This window comes from Rhinolophus sinicus, linkage group LG10 (genome assembly GCF_036562045.2).
Source record: "Rhinolophus sinicus isolate RSC01 linkage group LG10, ASM3656204v1, whole genome shotgun sequence".
In the NCBI taxonomy this organism is placed as follows: Eukaryota; Metazoa; Chordata; class Mammalia; order Chiroptera; family Rhinolophidae; genus Rhinolophus; species Rhinolophus sinicus.
The window spans coordinates 30323780-30347112 of NC_133759.1; the positions used below are offsets into that span (position 1 = coordinate 30323780).

The following is a 23333-nucleotide window of genomic DNA, read 5'->3' on the forward strand; positions in this document are numbered from 1 at the left end:
TTATTCTGAGTCCTGCCCGACACATTCCGTTTACTGACAGAAAGGCAGATGTGAGGGAAATGTCCCTTCTATTTTTAAAAGCTGTTTGAAGATCCACATTTCTGGTATTGCTGGTGGCTCTGCTGTCACCATTTCATCTGGACAGAATTCTGGTCAACCAGAATGGAAAAGGGCCCCTGGCAGCCATTTCTCATGCAGCTTTTGCTTTGATAGTTTGTTTCTTCCCTTAGAAAATATTTGAGGATTGTGAAATACCTGTACGTCTTGGGTGTGTCACTGATCAACAAGAACAAGGAAAACAAACACACACACACACACACACACACACACACACACACACACACCCCACTGCTTCGTGGATGGATAAAACATTTATTTTTGTTTTAGCTCTTAAAACCAATTGTGTAATGAGAGATTTGCTGAGGAAGATGTGGCCTGAAAAAGACAAACGTGAGTAGAAAATACTAGCAAATGTCTCAGTAATTTGAATTTCAGAGGATGAGATCCTGGGGAATCTGCCTCCCCTACTTCCTCCCACAGCCGCCAGGGTGGTCCCAGTGCTTCTGAGCTGTGGCCTGTGCCAGGGCAGGGCTGTCCACGTAGCGGCCAGGGCCCACCCCACACTTTCCTCAGTCCCTCTCATACAACCGCCCATACAGGGCCGCCGTCACCAGGCCAGAGGACAGTCTGCTCTTCCTCAGGAAATAGTGGTCATTCTCCCAGCCGAGCTGGTCAGGGGTTTCCAGGGTCATCCCTGAGGTCAGCAACATGGGAAAGATATAGGATGTACTGAAGTTCCCCCAAAGGTGAAACTCAAAAACCCCGGTGGCCTCTGTGACCTCCTGCCCACAGGTGTCAAAGCCGAGACCACCGCACTTGACCAGGGCACAAACTTGAACGTAGTACGTGCCGTGCACGGTGTGAAGGCCGTCAAAGACCCCCAGGGCATACAGCTCTTTGGACAAAGTGGGCCTCTGGTAAAGTAAAGAACAGCAGAGGCCATTCGCACAGACTCGGAGATAGCCTTCCTTTTCCCACACGGGGACCAGTGTGAAATTGTCATACATCATCTCAGCGTGAAACGTGGGGGCAGCATTCATGTTCCATTTGGTGGCTTCATCACAATGGACTTCCTGAGAATCCTTCTCACAGTATGGGTCACCTGCTAAGATTTTTAAAAATTTCCCATGGGATGGGTCCATTGTATCTGTGGCATTCTCTGTGCCAACGAGACCCTGTGGATTTCTGGCTACCTTGGCAATGATAAGGTGACCTGTGAGGTTTTCCATGTCATGGTGCCAAACGGACTTCAGAGGGGTGTGTATACCACTTCCAGTCATCCCCAGAGACGGGTGGTGGATGTTAGCAGCCAGCAAGTTGACACCAAAGGCTATGGCGAAAGCACTCTGAATCTGAATAGCGGCCAAGAGCGGGAGCTGGTTCATCCAGGCCGCCGGAAACACAATATGCTTCAGCTCAGAGTCTCCGAGGAGTCTGATGGCAGGGTCAAAGAATAATATATCAAAGCAAGTGAAGACGCCAAACTTGCCAGCAAAAGGGGTTTCGAAGATGGTGTGATCCACTTGGAGAGGAGTATCAAAAGCTGCCTCAAAATAGAGGTTGTATTTGCGGTAGCTGTCCACTAAGGTTCCATTATTACTGAACACGACATTCGTGTTAAACTGGTACCTTCCATCACGTGGGCACCCTCGGTCACCGCTATGACAAGGCTGCTTCGTCCCGAGATTGGCCACCAGGAACATATCTCCTTTGATAGCCATACAACTCAGGCGCTGGAGGACCTAGAGGAGGAAAAAAAGGTATAAATAAGTGGAATTTTAAAATCCTGCCTTTTGCCCCATAATTTAAAAATAGAAAAGTCCCTGTATTGTGTCCATAATATGTAAACAGCTATCATAAATCACTAAAAAAAGCAACCACTACTGAAAATGTTCAAAGGATATGAACAGGTGATTCCTAGAAGAGCAAATACAAATGGCCAACCAACATCTGAGAAGATGTGCAACCTTGTTAGTAACAAGGAAATGCAAATTAAAATAACAGTGAGATATTTTTCACCTTCATAAGACTGGCAAAAATTCAAAAGATTATTCCCTTACATTGACCCAAGGGTGGGAAAACAAGCACTCATACACTATTACGGGGGATGTAAAGTAAAATCAAAATCTTTTTTTTAAGGAGGGCCTACCTCAGTAGCCCATGTGGGGATCGAACCGGCAACCTTGGTGCTACAAGCACCACACTTGGACCAACTGAGCTAACCAGCCACCCCTCAAAATCTTTTAAAGGGGAAATCTGGCAGTTTAAAATAACTTAAAATTTCATTTCTAGGAATCTTATTTTACAGAAAAGCTTAGACATGTTTATAATAATATATGTACAAGTATAGTCATTGAAACATTGCTTATAATAGCAAGAGTTTAAAAAATAACCATAGAGTTAAAAAAAGAGGCTAATAATTATAAAATGCATAAAAGAATACAGTTGGATGCACATCAAATTGTTGATGGCAGTTTTTATAGGAAGGGAAGAATAAGGGGTGGGGTGCATTGAAGGTGGGCTTTCATTTTTTTACTTCTGTTTGTTTAATAAGCATATATTCATGTATTTCTTGTGTAACTAATAAAGAGAATAACCCATACATGAGTAAATGCTTCGTTGTACCAGACATTCTTTAACTGGATGAATGTGTGGCACATGGAGTTTGGGGAGTTTGGGTTTCATTCTCAGGATCCTAGGGTTCCCTTTCAGCCGCATTTATCATGTCTTGGCTTTTGGCCCCTGGCTTGTTTCATCTCCGCATGCCCTCACCTACTGAGGAGGAAGGCTGGGACCCTCACATACCTCCGTATCATTGAATCGGTGAGGCTCCAGGCATGGGTTCCACCTGACCAACTGGGGAGATGGCATGAAGTCCAAAAATGGGTAAATGGATGTTCGTGTAAAGTTGAATCCATGAATGCCATCTTCTGGAAACACTATAATCTGTACACCCTGTTAAGTCAAAAACATCAAATTATAGTATGTTATCAGACAATGGGAAGCATCACTGCATTCATTTACTCATTCTTTCATTCACCTTCTGACAGCCATCAAGCAATGGCTATGTACCAGGAACCAGAGATAAAAAGATGGTGGCTGAGCTTTCATCAGGGATCTTAGTCTTGGGGAAGCCATCTCACTTGGCCTAATTCTGAGGGACAAAAGACAAAGTCCTCTAAAAACAACCATTAACTGTGCCTGGCGCATGTCTAAGGAAGGAGGGTGGAAAGGAACAGGAGTATGCCAAGCAAATAGGGGTCTGGAGTTCTTGGTGGTGCAATGGGAGATGGGAACAGCTATCAAAGGCCTTGAATCTTGGGCTCATTAACCTTCATTGCACATCTAAATCAGATGGGTCATTTCTGTAAAAACATCCCTTGGTTAGGGCTTAGGGGTGATGCCGGGGCCCACACCCAAAAAGTCTGCCTCAATCGATCGTGAGTGGGGCCCTGGCAACGGTGTTTGTTTAAAGGTCTGCATGTGATTCCAATGTGTAGCCAAGGTTGGGAGCCGCTGAGCTCGTGGCTAAAAGTCACGTGTGTTGATTTCAGCACAGAAACACGGACTTGCTCTAACTTGCAATTCTCCAACTGGGAATTAGAAAGCTCCCTTTACCTGTGGCTTCCTGAACCCACTAACGGCCTTTTCGCACAGCTGGAGACCCCTGGGCTCCATGTGATGTCTGCAACAACCTAGGAAAATCCAAATAAACAGGGCAGCCCTCAGCTCTCAGCAGCAGGGCCTCATGCTTCTGCTAATCTCCACCTACAAGGCTTCAAATGTCAAGCCTGAAACATTGCCCCAAAGTGAAAGGGCAGGAAGAATGCAGAGAAGACATGAATAATCAAAAATAACAGGCACTTGGGGTCACTTATTTCTGGAATGCAGTGAAAACTCTATTTTTTTGTGTGTGTGGTTATAAAAGTTTCAAAAGTTTAACTGTGGAAAAATTGGACAAAAATATAAAGAATTCACATGAGTCAAGAATTCACAAAAGCAGTCACATGAAGATACTTTTTGTCAATATCTTGGCTGTTTTCATTTTCTCCCTATGCCTCTCTCAGTATGTATGTATATGATTGAGATAATAAATATATAGTTTTTCCATCCTGACGTTTGCACTATGTAGAGCATCAAGACTATAAAGATACCTTCAAAAATATCATTTGTAATTGCCACATTATATTTAAGAGAACACCACAGTTTATTATTATTGGGCATTTGAATTGTTTCCAATTTTTTGTATGAAAAAGAAAACTGTGGTGACCATCTGCACACAATGTGCTCAAAACACTTAGTGAATGAGTATTTACACAAATCTTTGATTGGATCTCTGGTTATTTCTTTAGAATAAGTCTTATAAGTGAAAATACTAGTCAAGGGTATGAAAAGTTATACGTTCTTAACATATACTGCCAATTAGCTTTCCAAAAAGACTGTACCAATGTACACTCCCTCCAGTGTAGTATGAGATTGGTCATCTTATTACATTGTAAAGAAAAAAATATCGCAAACTTGGAAACAAAGCGAGATGAGGAATGTATGCCTTTCTAGGATATACTAGGGCACTGATTAACCTCGCTCAAGGATCATTTATCTAGTGAATGTACCACTGTTTGACTTTGTTATTTAATAAAACATTATGCTAAAGATTATAATTTCATTGCCTTGCAGGATATGAGCCAGTTTGTATCTCCTAGCAAATTCACTTCAACATTCATGTGACTGGTACACAGAACTCTCTTTTGAATCAACTTTACCATCTTACTGGTTCCTTCATTGATTAATGAGTTAAATAAAAGCTTTGACACATGTTCATTTTATATTTGTGTGAGCCATGTTTTTAACTTTTTGAAAATTACACTTAGACAAATATTTTCCTGTATTAAAAAAAAAAACTTTGAGAGCACTGAATGGTTTTTTTTTTATGGACAATGACATTTAAGTTACGTATACATACCAGATTAATATTAAAATTGAATTGCATTTACAGAATACATATCTGTCAGGAGTGAGGAGAGGAACCGAACCTGAGCGGGGGCAGTAAATGGGTCTGATGTGATTACCAATCCATTCTAGGAACATTCTAGAAAGTAAGTAGCATTCCTGGAAAATGGCTTGAGCAATTTTCTGATAGACCTTCATGAGATCAAGAATTCCTGAGGAATTAACGTTGCCCACCCAGGTGACTGACTAGCCTAACATCTTTAAGCTGGACAACTTTTCTTCCCTATAAATGCCTCCACCAAGAGAAAAATATTTCAATTGACTTGTTCAGGAAACTTTACCTTTATCAAAAGTTTGATATAAAACTCTGACATATGCTTGGTATCAATTTGTCTTAGAAGTTACTTTGCTACATATAATCACATAGGGGAGCCAAGATATCTATAAACACTAAAATGATCAGATCAACAACTCCCTCTCTGCTTCTGGACCACAAATAGAGAAGGAATGATGTCTTTCAGATAGCACAGGTTTGACAAAAACATGTTACATGTTTCATTTGGGCGCAGGTTATTAAAATGCAGGGGGATGCTACAGTCAGTCTCTGGGTTTCAGGATGGCAGTTGCCAAATGTCTTAAAATGGTCTTGTGACAGGATGGAGAGTTAGAGGTGGGTGACACTTCGTGGCATGCAAGGAAGCACTTGTGTGCAGAGAATGCACATCAGGAGGTCTGAGGCCACAGCGTGGGATCTGTTTACTCGTAGACATAAGTGACGTGTCCATCAAATGTGTGAATGACAAGGAAGTAACTGAAATGCTGGATGTCAGTAAAGATCCCCAAATAGTCCAACAGGCTGGGATGATGAAATTTAAGAGCATAAATGTGAAGTCATGCTCTCAATTGAAATAAATCAACTTTCTAAGTACAGGATGGAAATGGCAGCTTGTGCCTGTGTGTGTGTAGAGAAAGCTCAGGAGTTTTAGTTGGGAGCAAGCGTCTTATGAATTCACAGTGAGATGTGACTGCCCAAAGTTTTCTAGAATGAGAGTGATGATAGATCTCATTCATCCGGCTCTCGTCAGGCAGAATTAGGAGAACGATGCAGAGCTGTGGGCAGGGAGATAACCAAGGAAGTCGTTGGTGGAAGGTCTGAAAACCTCACCTCTCAAAGAACTGTGGGTGGGAGTAGGGATATATAGCCTGGGGGAGAGACGCAAGGAGGGCCATGAAGCCCTCAAACCTGAAGGTGGCATGCTGTGGTAAGGGACTCAGTCTGCTCTGTTTAGCTCAGAGGACAGAACAATGGGTGGCAGTTACAGGGAGGCCAACTGTTGCTCATTGAAAGGAAGACCTTTCCAGAAGTTCCCACTGTCCTCAACTGGAAGCAGTGGACCTGTGAGACAGGAGTTCTGGGTCACTGAAGGTGTTCAAGGAGAAAATGGATGGCAGGTTGGGAACAAAAGAGAGAGTGTCACTCATCAGAAGAGGTTGGACCAGGTCTTTAAGCTCCCTTCCAACATTAGGGGTGTGTTTGTGTGTGTGCAGACACACATGCGTACACACGTTATAGGCTAGAATTTTTCAACGTAGCCATAGATAGTGGCAGTCCAGGCAATCCCAATACCCTGATCAGAGACAGGGACAGGACTGGATGGCATGACTGGTTCTGCCCTCTAAACTCGCAGACACAAGGAGGTTTCGCTCACATGGAGTGTACCTCCCGTTGAGGCTGAGCAGGGCCTCCTCAAACTGCTGGGCTTGGTCACCCCACCACCAGGGTTAAAACCCAAACTTCCCTTTGGTTATGGGTTTCCCAACAGGGCATTTTCTTACAGTAACATCTGGCACTCACATTTCCCTCTCTGCCCCACCCTTCCTGGCAAGAGTGGGAAATGTGGGCCAACAGCAGGAAGCCTTCACAAAGGCTGGCACCGACCTCCCTTTGTTCCTTTGGGCTCAGTGCTGTCTGGATCCAGTTCTCAAGACTGTTCAGTCCTGGCGCCGAGACCAGAAATGAACCCCAAATAATCTGAAGGCAGCAAATGGCACTTCTGTGGATGCTTGCTATTTCCGTTCACCTTGGAAACCCTCAGAGTATAAGAGAGGCCATCATGCCTGGTGGTTTTCAGATTTTTCTGCCTATCAGAATCTACTGGGGAGCCTTAAAAATCCCAATGTCCAGCCCACGCCCCATCCAGCTCTGCAGGTGGGGAACCCAGGCACTCACATTTGTTTACAATTGGCCAAGCAATTCCTCCCACAGCCACATTCGAGAACCAGGGATCTAGCCGCAGCTTCTCAGACTTGAGGTGAAAAGCATCACCTGAGGATCCTGCTAACATGTAAATTCTGACTCAGCAATCTGGGGAGGGGGCCCAAGTCTGCATTTCTCACACGCTCCGAAGCACCGCGGATGCTGCTGGTCCATGGACCACTCTCTGAGTAGCAAGACTCTCGCCAACTGACTACTTCAACTCAGCTTCACCTGATGGACCGATTTGCCAGAGGTGCTGTTGGAACCCCCGACTGAGGGCTAAAGAACAGTCTGCCCTGTTCTGAGAGCCCAGCTGAGGCTCTAACCCAGGAGCACGTCTTGCCTTTTGGGCTGCAGTCATCACTTGCTGTTCATAGATGTCGAGGTTCTGATTCATCAGCTCCAAAGCCTGCGTGCGGCTGGTGAGAGCTAGAGGGTTCAGACTCAAGATCGACTGGTGTTCGTACACGGCGGCCATGTAACAGTCAGTCTCGTGATCTTCGGCCACGCAGAGCTCCGTGGTGTGGACTCCCAGCGCCACCATGTAACAGCCGCAAAGGAGAAAAGCCAGCCGACTGCTGGCTCCAGACATAATGCAGACCATAAATCTGGAATGTAATGAGGCCAGGGGAAAACAGCTGAATAAAGAATCCTGCCAAGAATTTAACTTTTGCAACTGTGATTTATTAATCCCAGCAATTAAACTTACCCGCCATGATACTGCTGCTCAAAGAGTTTGTTTCATGTTTCTAATAAAAGGGTATGTGTTTCTCTCCAAACACATAGCAAGCTCTGTTTAAAATGGCTCACTGTGTTAATCGTCTGGTTTTAGAACATTTCCAAAACAGACGCAGTGTTTGTGTCACTACTCACTTCTCTAGCTGTACACTTACGTGTTAGGCAATAATAATCATGCCGATTCTTTTCCCTAATTCTGTGACATAGTCCACATACAACCACCTGCCCTCTACACACACACACACACACACACACACACAACACACACACACACATACAGGTCAACTGTCTATAGGAGCTATGATTGCCATTATCCTAATAGTACAGCTCGGCTTTCCCAGCCGTAAAAACCTGGTGGTTTAAAATTCTCCGTGCATTTCTTTGGTTAGTAATGAATATAAAGAGTAAGGCTCCCTTTAGGCAGCACAGCCTTCTTTGTTTGGTGCAGAGAGGCTGCTGACTTCTACTTAAATGCCACATCACACTCTGTTAGGGACACGTAAAGGAAGTCTCCCAAACAAAGCCTGACTTTTTTTTTTCCCCTCCTTGACCTTCACAATTGCCTTGCCCATCATCACTTTCTCAACCTCTGTCTCTGTGCCTCCAAAACTCTTACTCGAAAGCTTACTCATTTGGAAAGAAAATCCTTTTGCAGCGCTGAAATGCAATTACCTAGAAATAAACTAGAATTTTCTAGAAAGTAAACTCAGCTCTGTAGCTCCTCCCGTAAGAGATTAGAAGTAAATTAAGTCACTTACAATGACACTTCCTTGTGCCTTTCTCCCCCAAGAAAGGGAGTTTTTATTTCTAGTCCTTTTGTGATACTAGGTGTTTTAGAATGAATAGTCCAATTCTGCCTTGAAAACCAGCCTGGCCTCCCAGCGGAAGCCGCTCCTCTGGCACACAGATTTACCAGGTGGTGTGCCAAGGTGGGGCCTCGTGGAGATGTGCTGGGGCCAACCAACCGCCCAGATTAAACATCAAGAGAACAAAGACAAATCGAGGAATCATATTGCCACTCTTTAAAAAGAAAAGGACACCCTGCCCAAGTCTGACTCATAAACTCCTGTGTTTGCATTTCAAAACTAAACCATCTAGGCTGCAATTTTTTTTTTCCTCTCAGGAGTTCCAGAAACAAAAGTAACCATAATTATTTTCAGCAACAGAACAAGGACTAGGGAGGTTCCGTCAGAATCCTCAGAATTTCAAATACTTTCCAGAATAAGTGGCATTCTGCTCCCCCAAACCTGCCCCCTCCAAACTCTTACTTCTTTCTCCCGGGAATAAATGTACAATCCAAATACCAAACCTCAGCACTTGTTGCCATTCCTCTTGGGTGTACACCGTCAACAGTGTTTTAAGATGAGAATAAGGGGCCTTTGAGCGAGCAGTCATGAGTTTTTGAGTTGAAACAAAAGTATAATTGATAAGCTTTTATAATCAGAATTTTGGCTCTGAAGACCAGCAAGGAAGACTTTTAAAAGTCTCAAAATCTATGTTCCATTCCATCTCTTCTTTCATAATGATGATAATGGGGAGTGGTTTTGGGGGAGAGATTGTTCAAAGTCATAGTCACAATGCTAATAAAGTCGAGAATAAGGCTATGGCCTCACTAAGAGGTGGGGAAACTGAGGCTGGGGAGGAAGGGGGAGAGGCACGTGAACCTGTGCCTGGTGGAGGCAAGTCAGGAGTCCCTGGGGCCACGAGTAGCCTTCACGACATCCCCCTTTCTCAACTAAGAGCTGTAAACCACCGATTTGGGGACACAGAACATTTGTTTAAGTTTCAGGGACTTGCAATCCAGCAAAACAAGGAAACCGTGGAACCAGCAAGTTATCACATTTCTTTCTATTTTGAGAAAATAAAATTTAGATTATTTACAAAAGGAACCTAGTAGGAGAGCTGTAGGTGGCCATCCTTTGTGTGTGAACAAAGGTGGGTCAATAATAAGAGGTTATGCAGATTCAACCAGGTGTTCCTGCTAGGAAGAAGCAAGCTTAATGAGGTAGGAGAGAATGAGTAATTATAATAAAAATAGGAACAACAGTTCTCTCTTCCCCAGGAGTGGTGAAACAGCAGCCATCTTAACCACGTTTGCAAGTGCTGGTTTTCCCTCTTTATTTGGCTCCACACAACTGTCTCAGAAAAAAAACAAACAAGGTCAGAGCAGGGACTCTGAAGGGCACGGCAGGCAGGAGAGGAGGGTGTTAAAGGGGGCAGGATTGGAAGGGCTGAGACACCACTCAAATGGTTTTCAGCGGTTACCACATGCAGGGCTCATGATAGCATGCACAGGTGGGCTGGAGCTGTGGGGGCTCCCTGGAAACAAGGGGGCTCTGGAAAGTCATGAGGTTCTTGGAATCCAGCAATTAATTCATCTTCAGAGCTGGCCAGGACCTAGACCACAAACAAAACAGTGACTAGAGAGAGGTGTGTTCTCAGTCTGAAAAGGTAGTTACGCCCCCTCTTGCATTGGAGGGCATTTGATAGATGAGACAAACCTGCAGGAAGGGCCTGGAATGAATGCACCATTGAGGCAACAATGTGCTTCCATACCCTGCTTCTTACACTCTGCTCACCACAGCCCTCTGAGATGGGGGCATCAGCTCGTGAAGCACCTTGAATCCCACTGTCCGGGAACAGCAGAGGCAGAATGGCTCACTTCAGGCATCCATGGGACACGGACTGTGCCCCCGACGCAAGGGTAGGCGTCAGGGATACAGCACTGAATAAGCCCAGCCCTTCCTCGTGGAGTGCCCACTCTAGGTGTGTGAGTAAACCAGCCACAATCAAATAAATACCTAATATGTGAGATGGTGATACATGCAGAGGAGAAATAAAGACAGGGAAGGAGGAGGGAGGCCTGGCCTGGGTGGGGGACAATTTTAAGCGGTATGGGCAGGGAAGGCCTCAATGAGAAGGTGGTGTTTGAGGGAGGAGGTCATGTGGATGGATGCCTGGGGGAAGTGCTCCAGGCAGAGGGGCTCTGTCCACCCATGCCAGGTAGGTTCAGGAAACAGCAAGGAGAAGAGTTGGCTGGAACCCAGGGACCTGGGGCGCAGAGCAAAATAACAGGGGACCCCTCACTGGCCTCCGCACACCTCCCTGCAGTTGCCCTGTCCTCTTCCATTCTCATCTCATTAGAGCAGCCCACGAGATCCAGTTAAAGCTGGAGTCAATCATGACACTCTACTCAAGATCTTCCAGCGACTCCCCACCGCCTGCAGAATAAACACCAAAAAGACCTTACAGTATGTCACTAGGCATGATGCAGAAGACAGGAAATCATTGATGGGGTGGGGACAGCATTGCTGGAGTGACATCTTTAGCCAGCATCCTGATGGTCTAACTGCCCTACAGAAGCCCCTGCTTCTTGTTTCATAATGCAAAATGTTCCCCCGACACTAATCCTGATCAGGAAGGTTCCTGTGGTCTATGAGGAAAAGAAATCAGTCTAAATTACATGGAAATCTATTTTGTGGAAATTTGGCAACATGTCAATCACTAGATATTTTTACACACAAGGAACTTTTTTTTCTCCACCTTTTTAAATGATTCATCTTGATAATTATTAATAGCTGTGTTTCCTTCCCAGCCCTGCTATTACAATAGTGTCTTTTGCAATAAAATGAAAGGATTATTATTAAGATATTCTTAATAAGATAATTTCAGAGGCAGGTATATACATTTAAAAATTTATATATAGACCTATTGATCTTGTTACTAAAAGAACTTGTCACTCTTTACACGTCAGGGAGAATAACAGTCCCATGACTGGGAAAGGAGCAGGAAGAATCAGCAGAGGAAATGTCACATCCTCAGGAACAAAGCCTGAGGGACCTGATAAATCATTAGGACTCAGAAGAGCATACGTCTCTAAGTACATGTGACAGAATGCCAAGAAAAACATTTGTAAACTTCTAAATATTTTTTTTTAATTGAAGTTTATTGGGGTCCAAATATTTTTAAACCTATTCTCATGAATTTCGTGATTCCTTTTACATAAGGAGAAATAATGTCCACATCCATCGAATTTACATAATCTCAACTTAAAGAAATCCCAAAAGAGACCTTTTAGTTCCTAGAAAGCCTCTTGTTTTCTGCTTCTTTCCTGATGATGCTAGAAGTTCGCTTGTTAGCTTGTCCATAATTGGCCTCTGGAACAAGAAGCCCAACAATGATTTCAGCTTGAACAGCTTCATGCAAACCCACGCCCACCAAGACTTTTGATGTCCCGGTGGGAACAGTCAAGTGTAAACACTCGTGAGTGGCAACTGATGATGACGTCAAAACTCGAGGCTGAACTTACAAGGAATAGTGAATAAGCTACCAAGTCCTCCTAGTTGAACTGGGAAGTTATGACTTCACCTTTAAAAAAATTCCAGCTATTTATCTTCAAAAAAGAGAGAGAGAGAGCGACATATGGAAGTGTAACTCTGGGCCACGTCTTTGCTTAGGGCCTCTTTCTGCTCTGTTGACTAATTTATCTTAGAGCACTCAATGAGCAATCAAGGGATCCTGACACTTGAACCTACATATAAGTTATCTTCCTTTTCCTCAAACGAGATACTATCTTCCTAATTTAAGTCAAATAAAACTTCTCCTGAAATGCCCAGGTGTTTAATGTAGTAAGGCCAGTTCATTTTGTGCAGACAGAAAAGAGCCCCCGCTGAGACTGAGGCTACAGGTTTGCTACTGCCACCCTGTGGACAAACTGAGTATCATTCACCAAGTACCACAATAACAATGCTTCTTTCTTACAGCAGTAAATGGGTGGCTTTTACCCTCCTTTGCTTCTCCTTTTCATTTCTAATACTTCATCTATCTCTTTTACAGTTAAAAAACAAACGAACCAGAAAACATTTGATTTTGCTAGATAGGGGTCTCATAAAAGCTGTTGTTTATTGGCCATGTTCCCAGGACCTATTGCATCTTCTATAGTCACAAGTTTTAAATGTGCTGTGATTTCTTCTCTTATAGTCAGTCATACACTCCAAAGATTTGACCGGAGTGCAAAGAGATGCAGCCCAACCACACTGTGACAGACAGCACTACGCATGGGGAAATTTGGCCGAGTTAAGGGATCCATAGGGACAATATGTTATATTGATGCCACATTACATTTCACCTCTTCCATGGTAACGTTTTCAAGCCATTTTAAAATCCATTATTTCAATTTATCTTCCTGTCACATAAAACAGTGAAAGCAGGTGATAAAATGCTATCTTCACGGTGATGGAAAGATAGGAGTCAGAATACAGGTGCTACCTGCCTTTATCCTCTAGCCCAGCGGTTCATCCAATGTGACCCCAGGCCAGGACCTCAGCATCTCCATCACTTAGGATTTGCTGGAAAATGCATATTCTCAGGCCCTATCCCAGAACTACTGAATCAAAACTTCTGGAAATGGGGGTCCAGGGATCTGTGTGTTCAAGCCCTCCAGGTGTCTCAGTGTCATGCCCGTATTTGGGAATCCTCTGCTCTGGTCTGACCACCGGGATTTCCCTTGGGAGTACTACTTCGAATTTCTGTTTAATTCTGCTGCAGCTGCATTGAAGACTCCACAGTGGCCTTTGAAGGCTTGACTAATAAATTACCCCAGTTCTTCAACATGTGCTAGGAGGGCTGGACCAGGAGCCAGGAGACCTGCTTTCTAGTCTACTCTCACCACTAACTAGTCCTAGAGTCAAAAGAAAGAAAGACACATGAATTCAAACCATCATCTCTATTTCCCAGGTACCTCTCCAATTGGGCTGATAGAATGTGGCCGATTTCAAAGTGTTTCTACCATATTTAGTGACTATGAGCAGCAAAGTATTTAAACACTAAAACTGGTGGAGGGAAAACCTCCCCAAAACAATTTGATGGAGGTCAGTTAAAAGATTCAGGGCTTCTCTTTGCCTTGAGAGGACATCACTGTAGAACCAGGTTGTTACTGGTTTTCATTTGTTTAAATAAAGTTCCTGATTTTAAACAAATAGGAAAGGAGTAGTTGATAGATGTTCTATTAGACACTTTCCCTCCTGCTGTCTTTGAAGAATCAAGCCACAAGGGGGAATTCTATAGCTGCAAGGAAATTATTCGTCCAACAAGCAATTGAGCTTGGGAAAGGACTCTGCCTCAGGGAAGACTGGGGGCCCAGCTGACATCGTCACTGTAGACTTGTCAGGTCCTGAGCAAAGGACCCAGTCAAGCTATGCTCAGATTCTTTAACCACAGAAACTGGGAGATAATAAATGGGCCTTATTTTAAGCTACTACATGTGTGGTAAGGTTAATTTGTTATACAGCAATAGATAATTCAGGAAGAATATTTAAAGACGGAACTGAAGAAAACGCTCCAGAAATAAAAGCAGATTTAAATTTATAGATTGAAAGGACACACCAAAATTCAGGAAAGAAAGGAAGAGAATGTCAACACCAGGACATAGCCTAGTAAAATTCCTGATATTTAAAGATGAAATAAGAATCCTTTGGGAAGCCCAATATAAAGATCAAGGGCGGGGTGGCCGGTTAGCTCAGTTGGTTAGAGCGTGGTGCTGATAACACCAAGGTTGTTGGTTCGATCCCTGCCTGGGCCACTGTGAGCTGTGCCCTCCTTAAAAAAAAACAACAAGGCACAGAGGATAAACTTCTGCCAACCAAGACGTAAATAGAAATACTATGGCAAAAGAACTGACAATGAGCCTTAAATATAAAGTAAATATGAGGATTATGTTTATATAACACAATGCTAATGTTATAAACTTGAGAACATGGAAGTTATAAAATAGGGAAAAGAGTAGTGTAGTACACAGGAAGGCAGAAGGAAGGAAATAAAATAAAAATGGAAATTAATAAATTAGAAAATAGAAAAATGATGGAACTAATAAATAAGCCCAAGAGGTTGCTCCTGGGAAGAAAACAAAACACAATTATATAGGTAAGTCATCTATGTAGCTAAATCTAATTAGGGAAAAAATGTGCAAATAGGTAGTAATGACGAAATATCTATGAATGCAGAAGTTAAAATAATAATGAACAATCTCTTCATTCAATTCTATGCTGACAAATTTGAAAACTAAGATAAAATGGATAATTTCCTAGGAAAATGCATTTTAGCAAAACTTACGTCAGATAAAAGAGAAAACTGAACCAAGCCAACAATAACAGAAGAAATAACAAATATTCCCTCCTATCCTTCACCCTCAAAGCAGGCCCAGATAGTTTCCAGAGGGATTCTCACTAACTGTAAAGGAGCAGATAATCCCAAAGTTACTTAGTGTTCCAGAACATAGTAAAAGAAGAAAAGTTTTTCTTATGAGGTGATAAAATTCTGATAACAAAACCTGACAAAGGTAGAAGCTCCATGATGTTACCTACCACCCGGGATCCTTCTCTCTTGGTGAAGATAGAAGCAAACTTGACAGAGTCACCTTGCAGTTACAAGAGGACTGCCACAACACCAGTACCATGCCGTGTGGAAGAAGAGTAAGTGGGTACCTGCTGGTTCAGTCATCTTTCCCCAAAACCCTGTCCACTGACTTCATCTCAATTGCTTTGGCCCACACAAGGACTCAGGACTCCTGCTAGCTACAAGGAAGGCTGGGAAGTAAGCTGCATTGCCATCTTGAATGAAATCAATATTTTGCCAGATAAAACACAGGAGGTCCAGTTAAGTTTGAATTCTGGGTAAACAAGTATGTTAGGACATACTTACACTAAAAAATTAGCCATTGTTTATCTGAAATTCAAATTTAACTGGGAATCCTGGGTGTCCTGTTTTGTTTTTTGAAATAGATCAACTCTACCCATAAGTGGCCAAGTAACCATTACTCTCTTATACTTATTATTTCCTTCAGAAAAAAATAAAAGCTTTTCACCCAATGTGCATCCCTAAGCATCATAGTTTAGTCTTCCCAATTGAAAACAATTGATATACCCTTTAACTCTCTTTGAACTTATGGGTCCTTTTCCATTCCTTTTATTTTCTTAAAATCAACTTGCCGAAGTAGCCTGGTCATTTGACTTGCAGATTTTCCAACAGAATGGATTTTGCTTTTTTGCACATGCAAAAATTTCAAACTCTTCTTCTTTTCCTTGGTATTTCTTGCAAATTGGCAGCCAGATCCAAAGACTGAATCAGACTCAGTTTCCATCACTTTGGCAAGACTACGGGTGGTAGTGTGTTCTTTCCTCACGAAGCACATGTCTGGCTCCCTTTTCATGATCATAGTACTTTATGTACTATGCTCATACCTTTATTCCTTGGGTGTTGTGAAATGCTGGTATTCTAGCATTACATTTTTACTTATTAATTGGAATACCTTTTATAAAAAGATTTTATCTACTATTTTGTTATCTAGTGGTACAGTTCATATAAGAAAGGCAGGACAAATGCTAGATTCTCTCTCCCATTCCTTTCAAAATCAGTTTTTAAGATAATAAATTTGTTCTCTATTATTCTCTGAAGGTGATCAATTTTTAAAAAATATCATTATGAACTCATGGATTTAAACATATTTGGTAGGTTTCTTTCCATTACAATTATTTTCATTACTGAAACTCAAACTATCCCATCCTTGGCCAGCGGTAGTCTCTTCAAGTTGGCTCTTGATTCCTCTTGACATAGCCCTAGTAGTTTCTGATAGCTTCTTTGTAATCTGACGTTAAAAGACGTCCCAGCTTATCTTATACATTTCCTGGCTCAGCTCTGGAACTGGCCATTACTACAAGAAGCCCTGGGAACAAAACTGATTCTTGGAAAAGACTAATGAAATAAACAAACCTCTATCAAGACTGATTAAGGACAAAAGCAATAAACACATATATGAACATAAAGAAAAATTAAAAGGGAACATAGCTATGATTACAACAGAGATTTTAGAATTGAATATTGGATGTTCTGGAACAAATGTATGCTGAATGGATATGTGGATAAAATGCATAATTTTCTAGGCAATAAAATTTACCAAAACTAAGTCCAAAAAATATAGAAAAATGAAGCAGACCAATTACAGAAGAATTAAATTACCAAAGCCTCTCTCTAAAAGCACCAATCCTGGTCTATTTTTCAGGGGAATGCTCCCAAACATATAAGGGAAACACACATAGTGTATCATTTTTTTATACATACATATTTTATACAAATTGTTCTAAAACTGTTTTTAAAGATGGTATAACCTTGATATCCAAGCTAGATAAGGATAGTTCAAGAAGGGAAAATAATAGTTGACTCTCACTCTCAAATACAAATGCAGACAGCCTAAATAAAAATAATAGTAAAACGAACTAAGTACTAATGTATAAAAAGAAAATCAGCATGACCAAGTTGGGTTTATCACAAGAATGATGAATCATTTAATATGAGAAAGTATATCAACTTAATTCACCACATTATGAGAGGAGTAATTGCTGCCATTTTAGTAGATAATTTACCAAAATATTCACTAAGCGCCATTTATAGTATAGTTCACTCTTATCCCAGTGATCTATAATGCCATATGTCAAGTTTCCACACACGTCTGTCTCTGGACTCCCTGTTCCTGTCCTGTGCTACCTTCCCAACACCAATCCTATACTACCTTAATTTCCATATTTTTAAAATAAGTCTTTACGTTGGTAGGACAAGTCCTTCTACTTTGTTCTTCTGAAACCATCGTGTCTATTGTAATTAGTTTCCTACTGCTGCTATAACAAATTATCACAAACTTCATGACTTAAAACAACATAGGTTTATTATCTTATAGTTCTATAATTCAGAAATCTGAAATAGATCTGATTGGGGTCATATCAAAGTGTTGGTAGGACCGCATTGTTTTCTGGAGATTTTAGGAGAGAATGTGTGCCTTCTTCCTGCCAGCTTCTAATAGCTTCCCATATTCTTGGCTCCATCTTCAAAGTGAGCAATATTGGGCTAAGTCTTTCTCATGCTGCCATCTCTCGGATTCTTGGTCTTCTGCGTCCCTCTTGCACTCATAAGGACACAGGTGGTTACACTGAGCCCACCCAGATAATCTAGGACAATCTCCACATGTCACAGTCAGCTGTTGAGCAACCTGAATTCCCCTGTGCCCTGTAAACCTAACATACAGGTTCTGGGGGATTAGAATGTAAACATCTTAGAGGGGCCATTATTCTGCCTTCTAGATCTATTCTTGGCCTTTTTCTCTTTCCTACATATTACAGAATCCGTTTCTCAAGTTCCATGAAATGCTCTGAATTTATATGTATCTACATCAGTAATGATACAGACATAGCTTCATCAGCAGTCAGGGAAATGGACATGAGAAGCCATTTCACATCCTTCAGCTTGGCAAAAAAATTTTCATTCCACAATTGAAGGTGCGGAGAAAGGGGAGTTCTTACATACAGATGGTGGGAGTATAAATTGGTACAACAACTTTAGAGACCAATTTGACGATAGCTAGTAAAATTGATGATGACCCACCTCTAGATACATACACATAAAAACACACATGTGCACAAGGAGACATGCAAGGATGGTCAGAGAAAACAGTGCATAACACTGAAAAGCTAAATAAACCTAAATGTCCATCACCTGGAAAATGGGGGAATTACAAACACCATATTCAAGGTAGTGGTTACCTCTAGGGCAATAGTGAAGGGATACACAGGGAGTTCCAATGTATTTGAAATGTATTTCTTAAGCTAGGGATTGGGTACACGGGTGTGTATTAATCTTTGTTCCTATTCATGTGTCTGAAAGATGTCATAGATGTTAAGTATATAAAAAAGTGAATAAAACGATGAATCACAGCTAAACTCCAAAGAGGTTTGATGCAGAATCAAAGGTTTTGATGCAGAAAGAAGTTTTAAGGGCTTGAGTTCCTCATGATGAAGGCGTCCCTCACCTGGGGTTACACCCCAGTCCAACTCCAACCTGGCAGAGATTCTACCCTAGAGCTGATTCTTTGTTTTGCTGACACAGAGAACAGATTAAAAGCAAAACAAAACAATAAGTACAATTTAAAAAGCAAAAAAAAGGGGATGTAATGAAGGTTAATGGCAAGACAGAAGAAAACAAATGAAAACAGAAAACATTTAAATACTGACACCAGGTTTCATAGGTGATAGCTGCTACCCCCACCCTTAAACCCCATGGACCACCCCCAAGTGTGGAGTTCTATCATATTAAGAAATACTACATTATGGTTTCTAAGCCATTAGACATTAAGTCTCTTATGTCCTCATAGCATGACATCCAGTTGTCACCATTTTCTAGTGCATTTTACATCCTTATTCAGCAATCTGATGATTGCTGATGTCAAACTACACAACTTTGCTTAAAAACAAACAAACAAAAGCCCCCCCCAAAAAACCCACAAGGGACAAAGACAAAGCCAAAACTGGGTAACAATGTTCCTTCAGTTTCTGCGCCTGAAGTGCTCCTTGCTCTGTTTCTCCCTGGCATTAAAATGCCAGAGCAAAGGTAAAGGGCTTGCTGGCCCAAGGCCAAGGGCAGGAGCCCAGCTTTTCTCTAGGCTAGAGGTCACTGGGAAAAACTCCCAGTGCCTGTCCACTGCTAAAAGGCATTAAATCGGTCCCTGACAGTTTGATAATAAAGTTGCTTTTCACTGGTTTTGCTTCAAGTCAATGTCTAAACTTTGGTACTTTGCAGTCCATAAAATAATGAGAAGCAAACAAAATCAATTTAACCTGTTTTATTCAAAGAACCATTTTATTATTTCATTTCCTGTTCTGTTTATGTTGATATATTTCCTACAGCACTTTTCCTGTTGTACCATTTTCAATGTTGGTTTTAAGAATAGTGATCTACACAGATTTCCTCTTTTGTTATTGTTGCTTGCTTTTTGTTTGTGTTTAAGGTAGTCCATCTTAGTTTTCTCCTCTTTGATTTCAGCCATTCTATAATGCATCACAAAACCCCTAATGCATTTCTTCATTTGATAATAACCACCTACTTCATATTTTGATGAAATGTTTGTGAGATTACTTCTCACTGGGTTAGCTAGTGGTACGCTTTTAAATAATCACAAAGATTTTTAGTGTCCTTCTTAGTTTACCAAAATTAAGACGTAATTTTGGGGCCTAAGGTTACCTGCCACCTATAAGAGCTGCATTTTAAATCGTTAGAGAGTATATTTTCTCCAGGCACGACAGTTGCAACTGTTATTTCTAAATTACCTGGTTGCCTAGATATTCTCTTCACCAAGATGTAAGAAAGCCACCAATTAACTCACTTACAATCTCAGTTCTAGAACCTGCATATAGAATAATCAGTATGAAAACTTTCTGACAACTGACTGCTCTCATTACTTTAGCCTTTTCTTTAAAATAATTAAAACTATTCTTCCTTTGACCTCCTTCCACCAATACATAAATAAACAAAAACAAATCAAATTCCAGTAAAATCCCCAACACAATGAAATTACCCACAAAAGTAATAATGAATGTGGTTAATCCTTAACAAAGGCTGCACAAAGGGCCTTGGATAAATTACGAAAGAATCCTGAAATCTTGCAATGACAATTGGATTGAAAGGAGGTGCTCCCAGGACTGGCTAGTCCTGCAGGAGAGGACTTTGCTCACTTCTGCTGAATCATCAGACTCAAGTGAACAGTGGAACATTTCATCCTGGACTGAAAGGTGTAAAGGTGAAAGCAAGTTTAAACAGTTTACTGACTTTTCCCTTTGCTAACGGGCAGAACCCAGTCAGTTGAGCATTTATCCTTTTGCGAAACCAGTTAGTCTGAATTCAGGGAATTTATTCCAATTCATAGTTCAGTTTCACCACATGTTATACTGAGTGATTCTGTCAGTATTTCTTTTGACACAGAAGTGAACACAAGTTCCCATGAGCTGACTAATTACCATCTATGGGGTCTGTGCTGCCCATGTCAAACTGATCTTGAACTTGTAAGTCCAAATTAATCAATAGTATTACTTTGGTAACAGGCAATCATACATTTAATTATTAACTCATGCCTCCAGCATAAGTACAGAGCTGGTGGTTAAATCGGGCTGCAAATCAAAATTAGGTGTCAGCTATAAAAAAATACAGGTGCCTAACTTGTCCTAAGACACTGATGCAGAAGATGTGGGGTAAGGCCTAAGCAATTGTATGTTTAAAAAGCTCTCCAAGTGATTCTGATACAATAGGGGTAGAGGCTGTCACACAGGTACTGAATATAAACAATACTACCTAACAGAGGGGATGGGGTCCACGCTTCTGTCAAAAGTTCAGAAATACATAAATATACCCAATGAATCACTGAAGTAGTAATTAGTAAAGGTTTATGGTACACACACCAAAAAGACAGTTTGCAAACAGGAAGAAAAATCAAAACATGGAATGAGGCTCAGGGGTAGGCTATAAAGAAGCTTATGCAGTAACTGTTTATACTATTAGAATTTTCAATGGTTACCTTGTATCAACTTTGGGAAACAGTTCAAGTTTTGGTTATGATATCCAGAGGCATAAGCAAAAAATGATCTAGGTCAGTTAGTCTTGCAAAATCAGCTTAATTAAGCTTTGGTTGTAGGACTAAACTGGTTTTGTCTGCTCAGGGAATTTTCAAGGCTGATGTCCATTTGTTTTTGTTCAAACTTTTTTTTTTTTCAATTGGGGAATATTGGAGAACAGTGTGTTTCTCCAGGGACCATTAGCACTAAGTCATTGTCCTTCAATCTAGTTGTGGAGGGTGCAGCTCAGCTCCAAATCCAGTCGCCTGTTTTCAATTTTAGTTGCAAGGGGCGCAGCTCACCATCCCGTGTAGGAATTGAACTGGCAACCTTGTTGTTAAGAGCTCACGCTCTAACCAACTGAGCCACCCGGCTGCCCAATGTCCATTTGTTTTTGACTTTTAACACTTCTCAAACAGGGACAGGGAATCTGCACCAAGGACCGTTCAAAGCCACACAAAGAACGTTTTGCATCTTTCTGAAATGTCAATTTTACTTGACAGGTAAATAGTTTAAAATGTCATTCTTACTTTGAGTGCTGGTTACATAGGTATACACAATTGTCACAACTCATCTAACATTTAAGATCTGTACATTTAATTGTATGTTTATTTTACCTAAATAAAAGGATCATATAATATTAAAATATGGATACATTCTGGAGTCAAATGCAAAATCTGCATATGTATTTTTTTAGATGAACTGAGACTATTTCACTCTTCTCTGCTTGGGGTGGGAATTAGGGCTTGAAATGTGGAGAAGATCTTTTGGAAGGGTCCAGGCCTATAGTTTGAAAATCTCTGGGTTTACAAATCCTTTCACTTCAGATGCTTTTCACTCATTTTGCTACCCATGACCCACTCCCCTCTCCTCTTGTCTCTCTACCGTCCACGTATTACTGGTCTTTGCTTTAAAACACTTCAAATCCTCACATATTTACAGTTCCACTCTAAAAAAAAGCCTCAGAAATCGCACATTGCAAGCATTGTGTTCACTCAAAAATGTGTTTTAAAAGGTTATCAGCTGCAGGGCCTGGTAGGCTATGTACCTAAGAATTACAAAAACCCACATATTCTCACTTTGGAAAGAGAAGAGTGGAGAGTAATGTGGGGTTTTGGCAAGGGTTAGAGAAAACAAAGGTCAAAAGTAACTAGAATCAAGAGGCTCTTCTTATCTCTTGTGGCCAAGGGCTTAACAGTGAATAGAGTGTAAGACTAGCAATCTGAAGCTTGGTCTGGGCCGAATGCTTCTGGGCAAGTTACTTGATCTCTTGCTTGGAAAAGCGAGTGTCCTCATCTATAATGTAAAGGGGACACATCCGATTCTGGCTTTAATGAACGTAAATCCGTTTGTTAATATGCTTCACGGGTTGCAAAGCCACAAAGTTATAAAAGCATAAGTCAAAACGCGTGTAATAGCCTAGCACACGTGGAACGCGGACGCACGACAAGCTCCAACAACGACTTCGTCCAACGCTAGGCGCCATCCAGCCCGCCCCGGTCCCAGCAGCCTTTGCAGCGCAGACCCAAAGCCCCCAGAACCGCGGGGGCGGGGCCAGCGGCGCGCGCCTGCGCCACACCCCCTTCCGCGTCCACTAGCCCTCCTTCCGCCCCGACGAGGCGGCCCCGAAAAAGCTCAGGATAACAGTCTGTGGTGAGAGGCCTCCGAGGTCCCGCTTCTTACCTGCGCCGTGCAAGTTGCAGCGTCTTGTCAGCTCCAACGCCTGACACTCTGACTCCGCGAACGGAGGCGCCTGCAAAAGGTCACGGTTCTGACTGAAGAGCGTGTTTACATTCTGATCTCTTCCGGAGCGCCCACTAATTTTAGCCCCCTCCCTGCCTTCTCGCTGTTTAAAGCGGTTGGTTGCTTTCTTCCTGTCAGTCAGAGGCGAGGGGGGCGTCCCA

At 41.9% G+C, this 23333-nt stretch overlaps 1 protein-coding gene across 1 annotated transcript; it reads right to left on the reverse strand.

The window, feature by feature from the left end:
- Positions 1–352: 352 nt before the first annotated feature.
- Positions 353–23254, reverse strand: BTD (biotinidase). Its single transcript, XM_019725985.2, has 4 exons — positions 23113–23254; positions 7611–7875; positions 2866–3015; positions 353–1802 (listed from the first exon to the last, which is right to left on the reverse strand). Exons 2-4 carry the CDS (start codon positions 7869–7871, stop codon positions 630–632), a joined length of 1584 nt encoding a protein of 527 aa, XP_019581544.2. The 5' UTR covers positions 7872–7875; positions 23113–23254; the 3' UTR covers positions 353–629.
- Between the last annotated feature and the right edge of the window lie 79 nt (positions 23255–23333).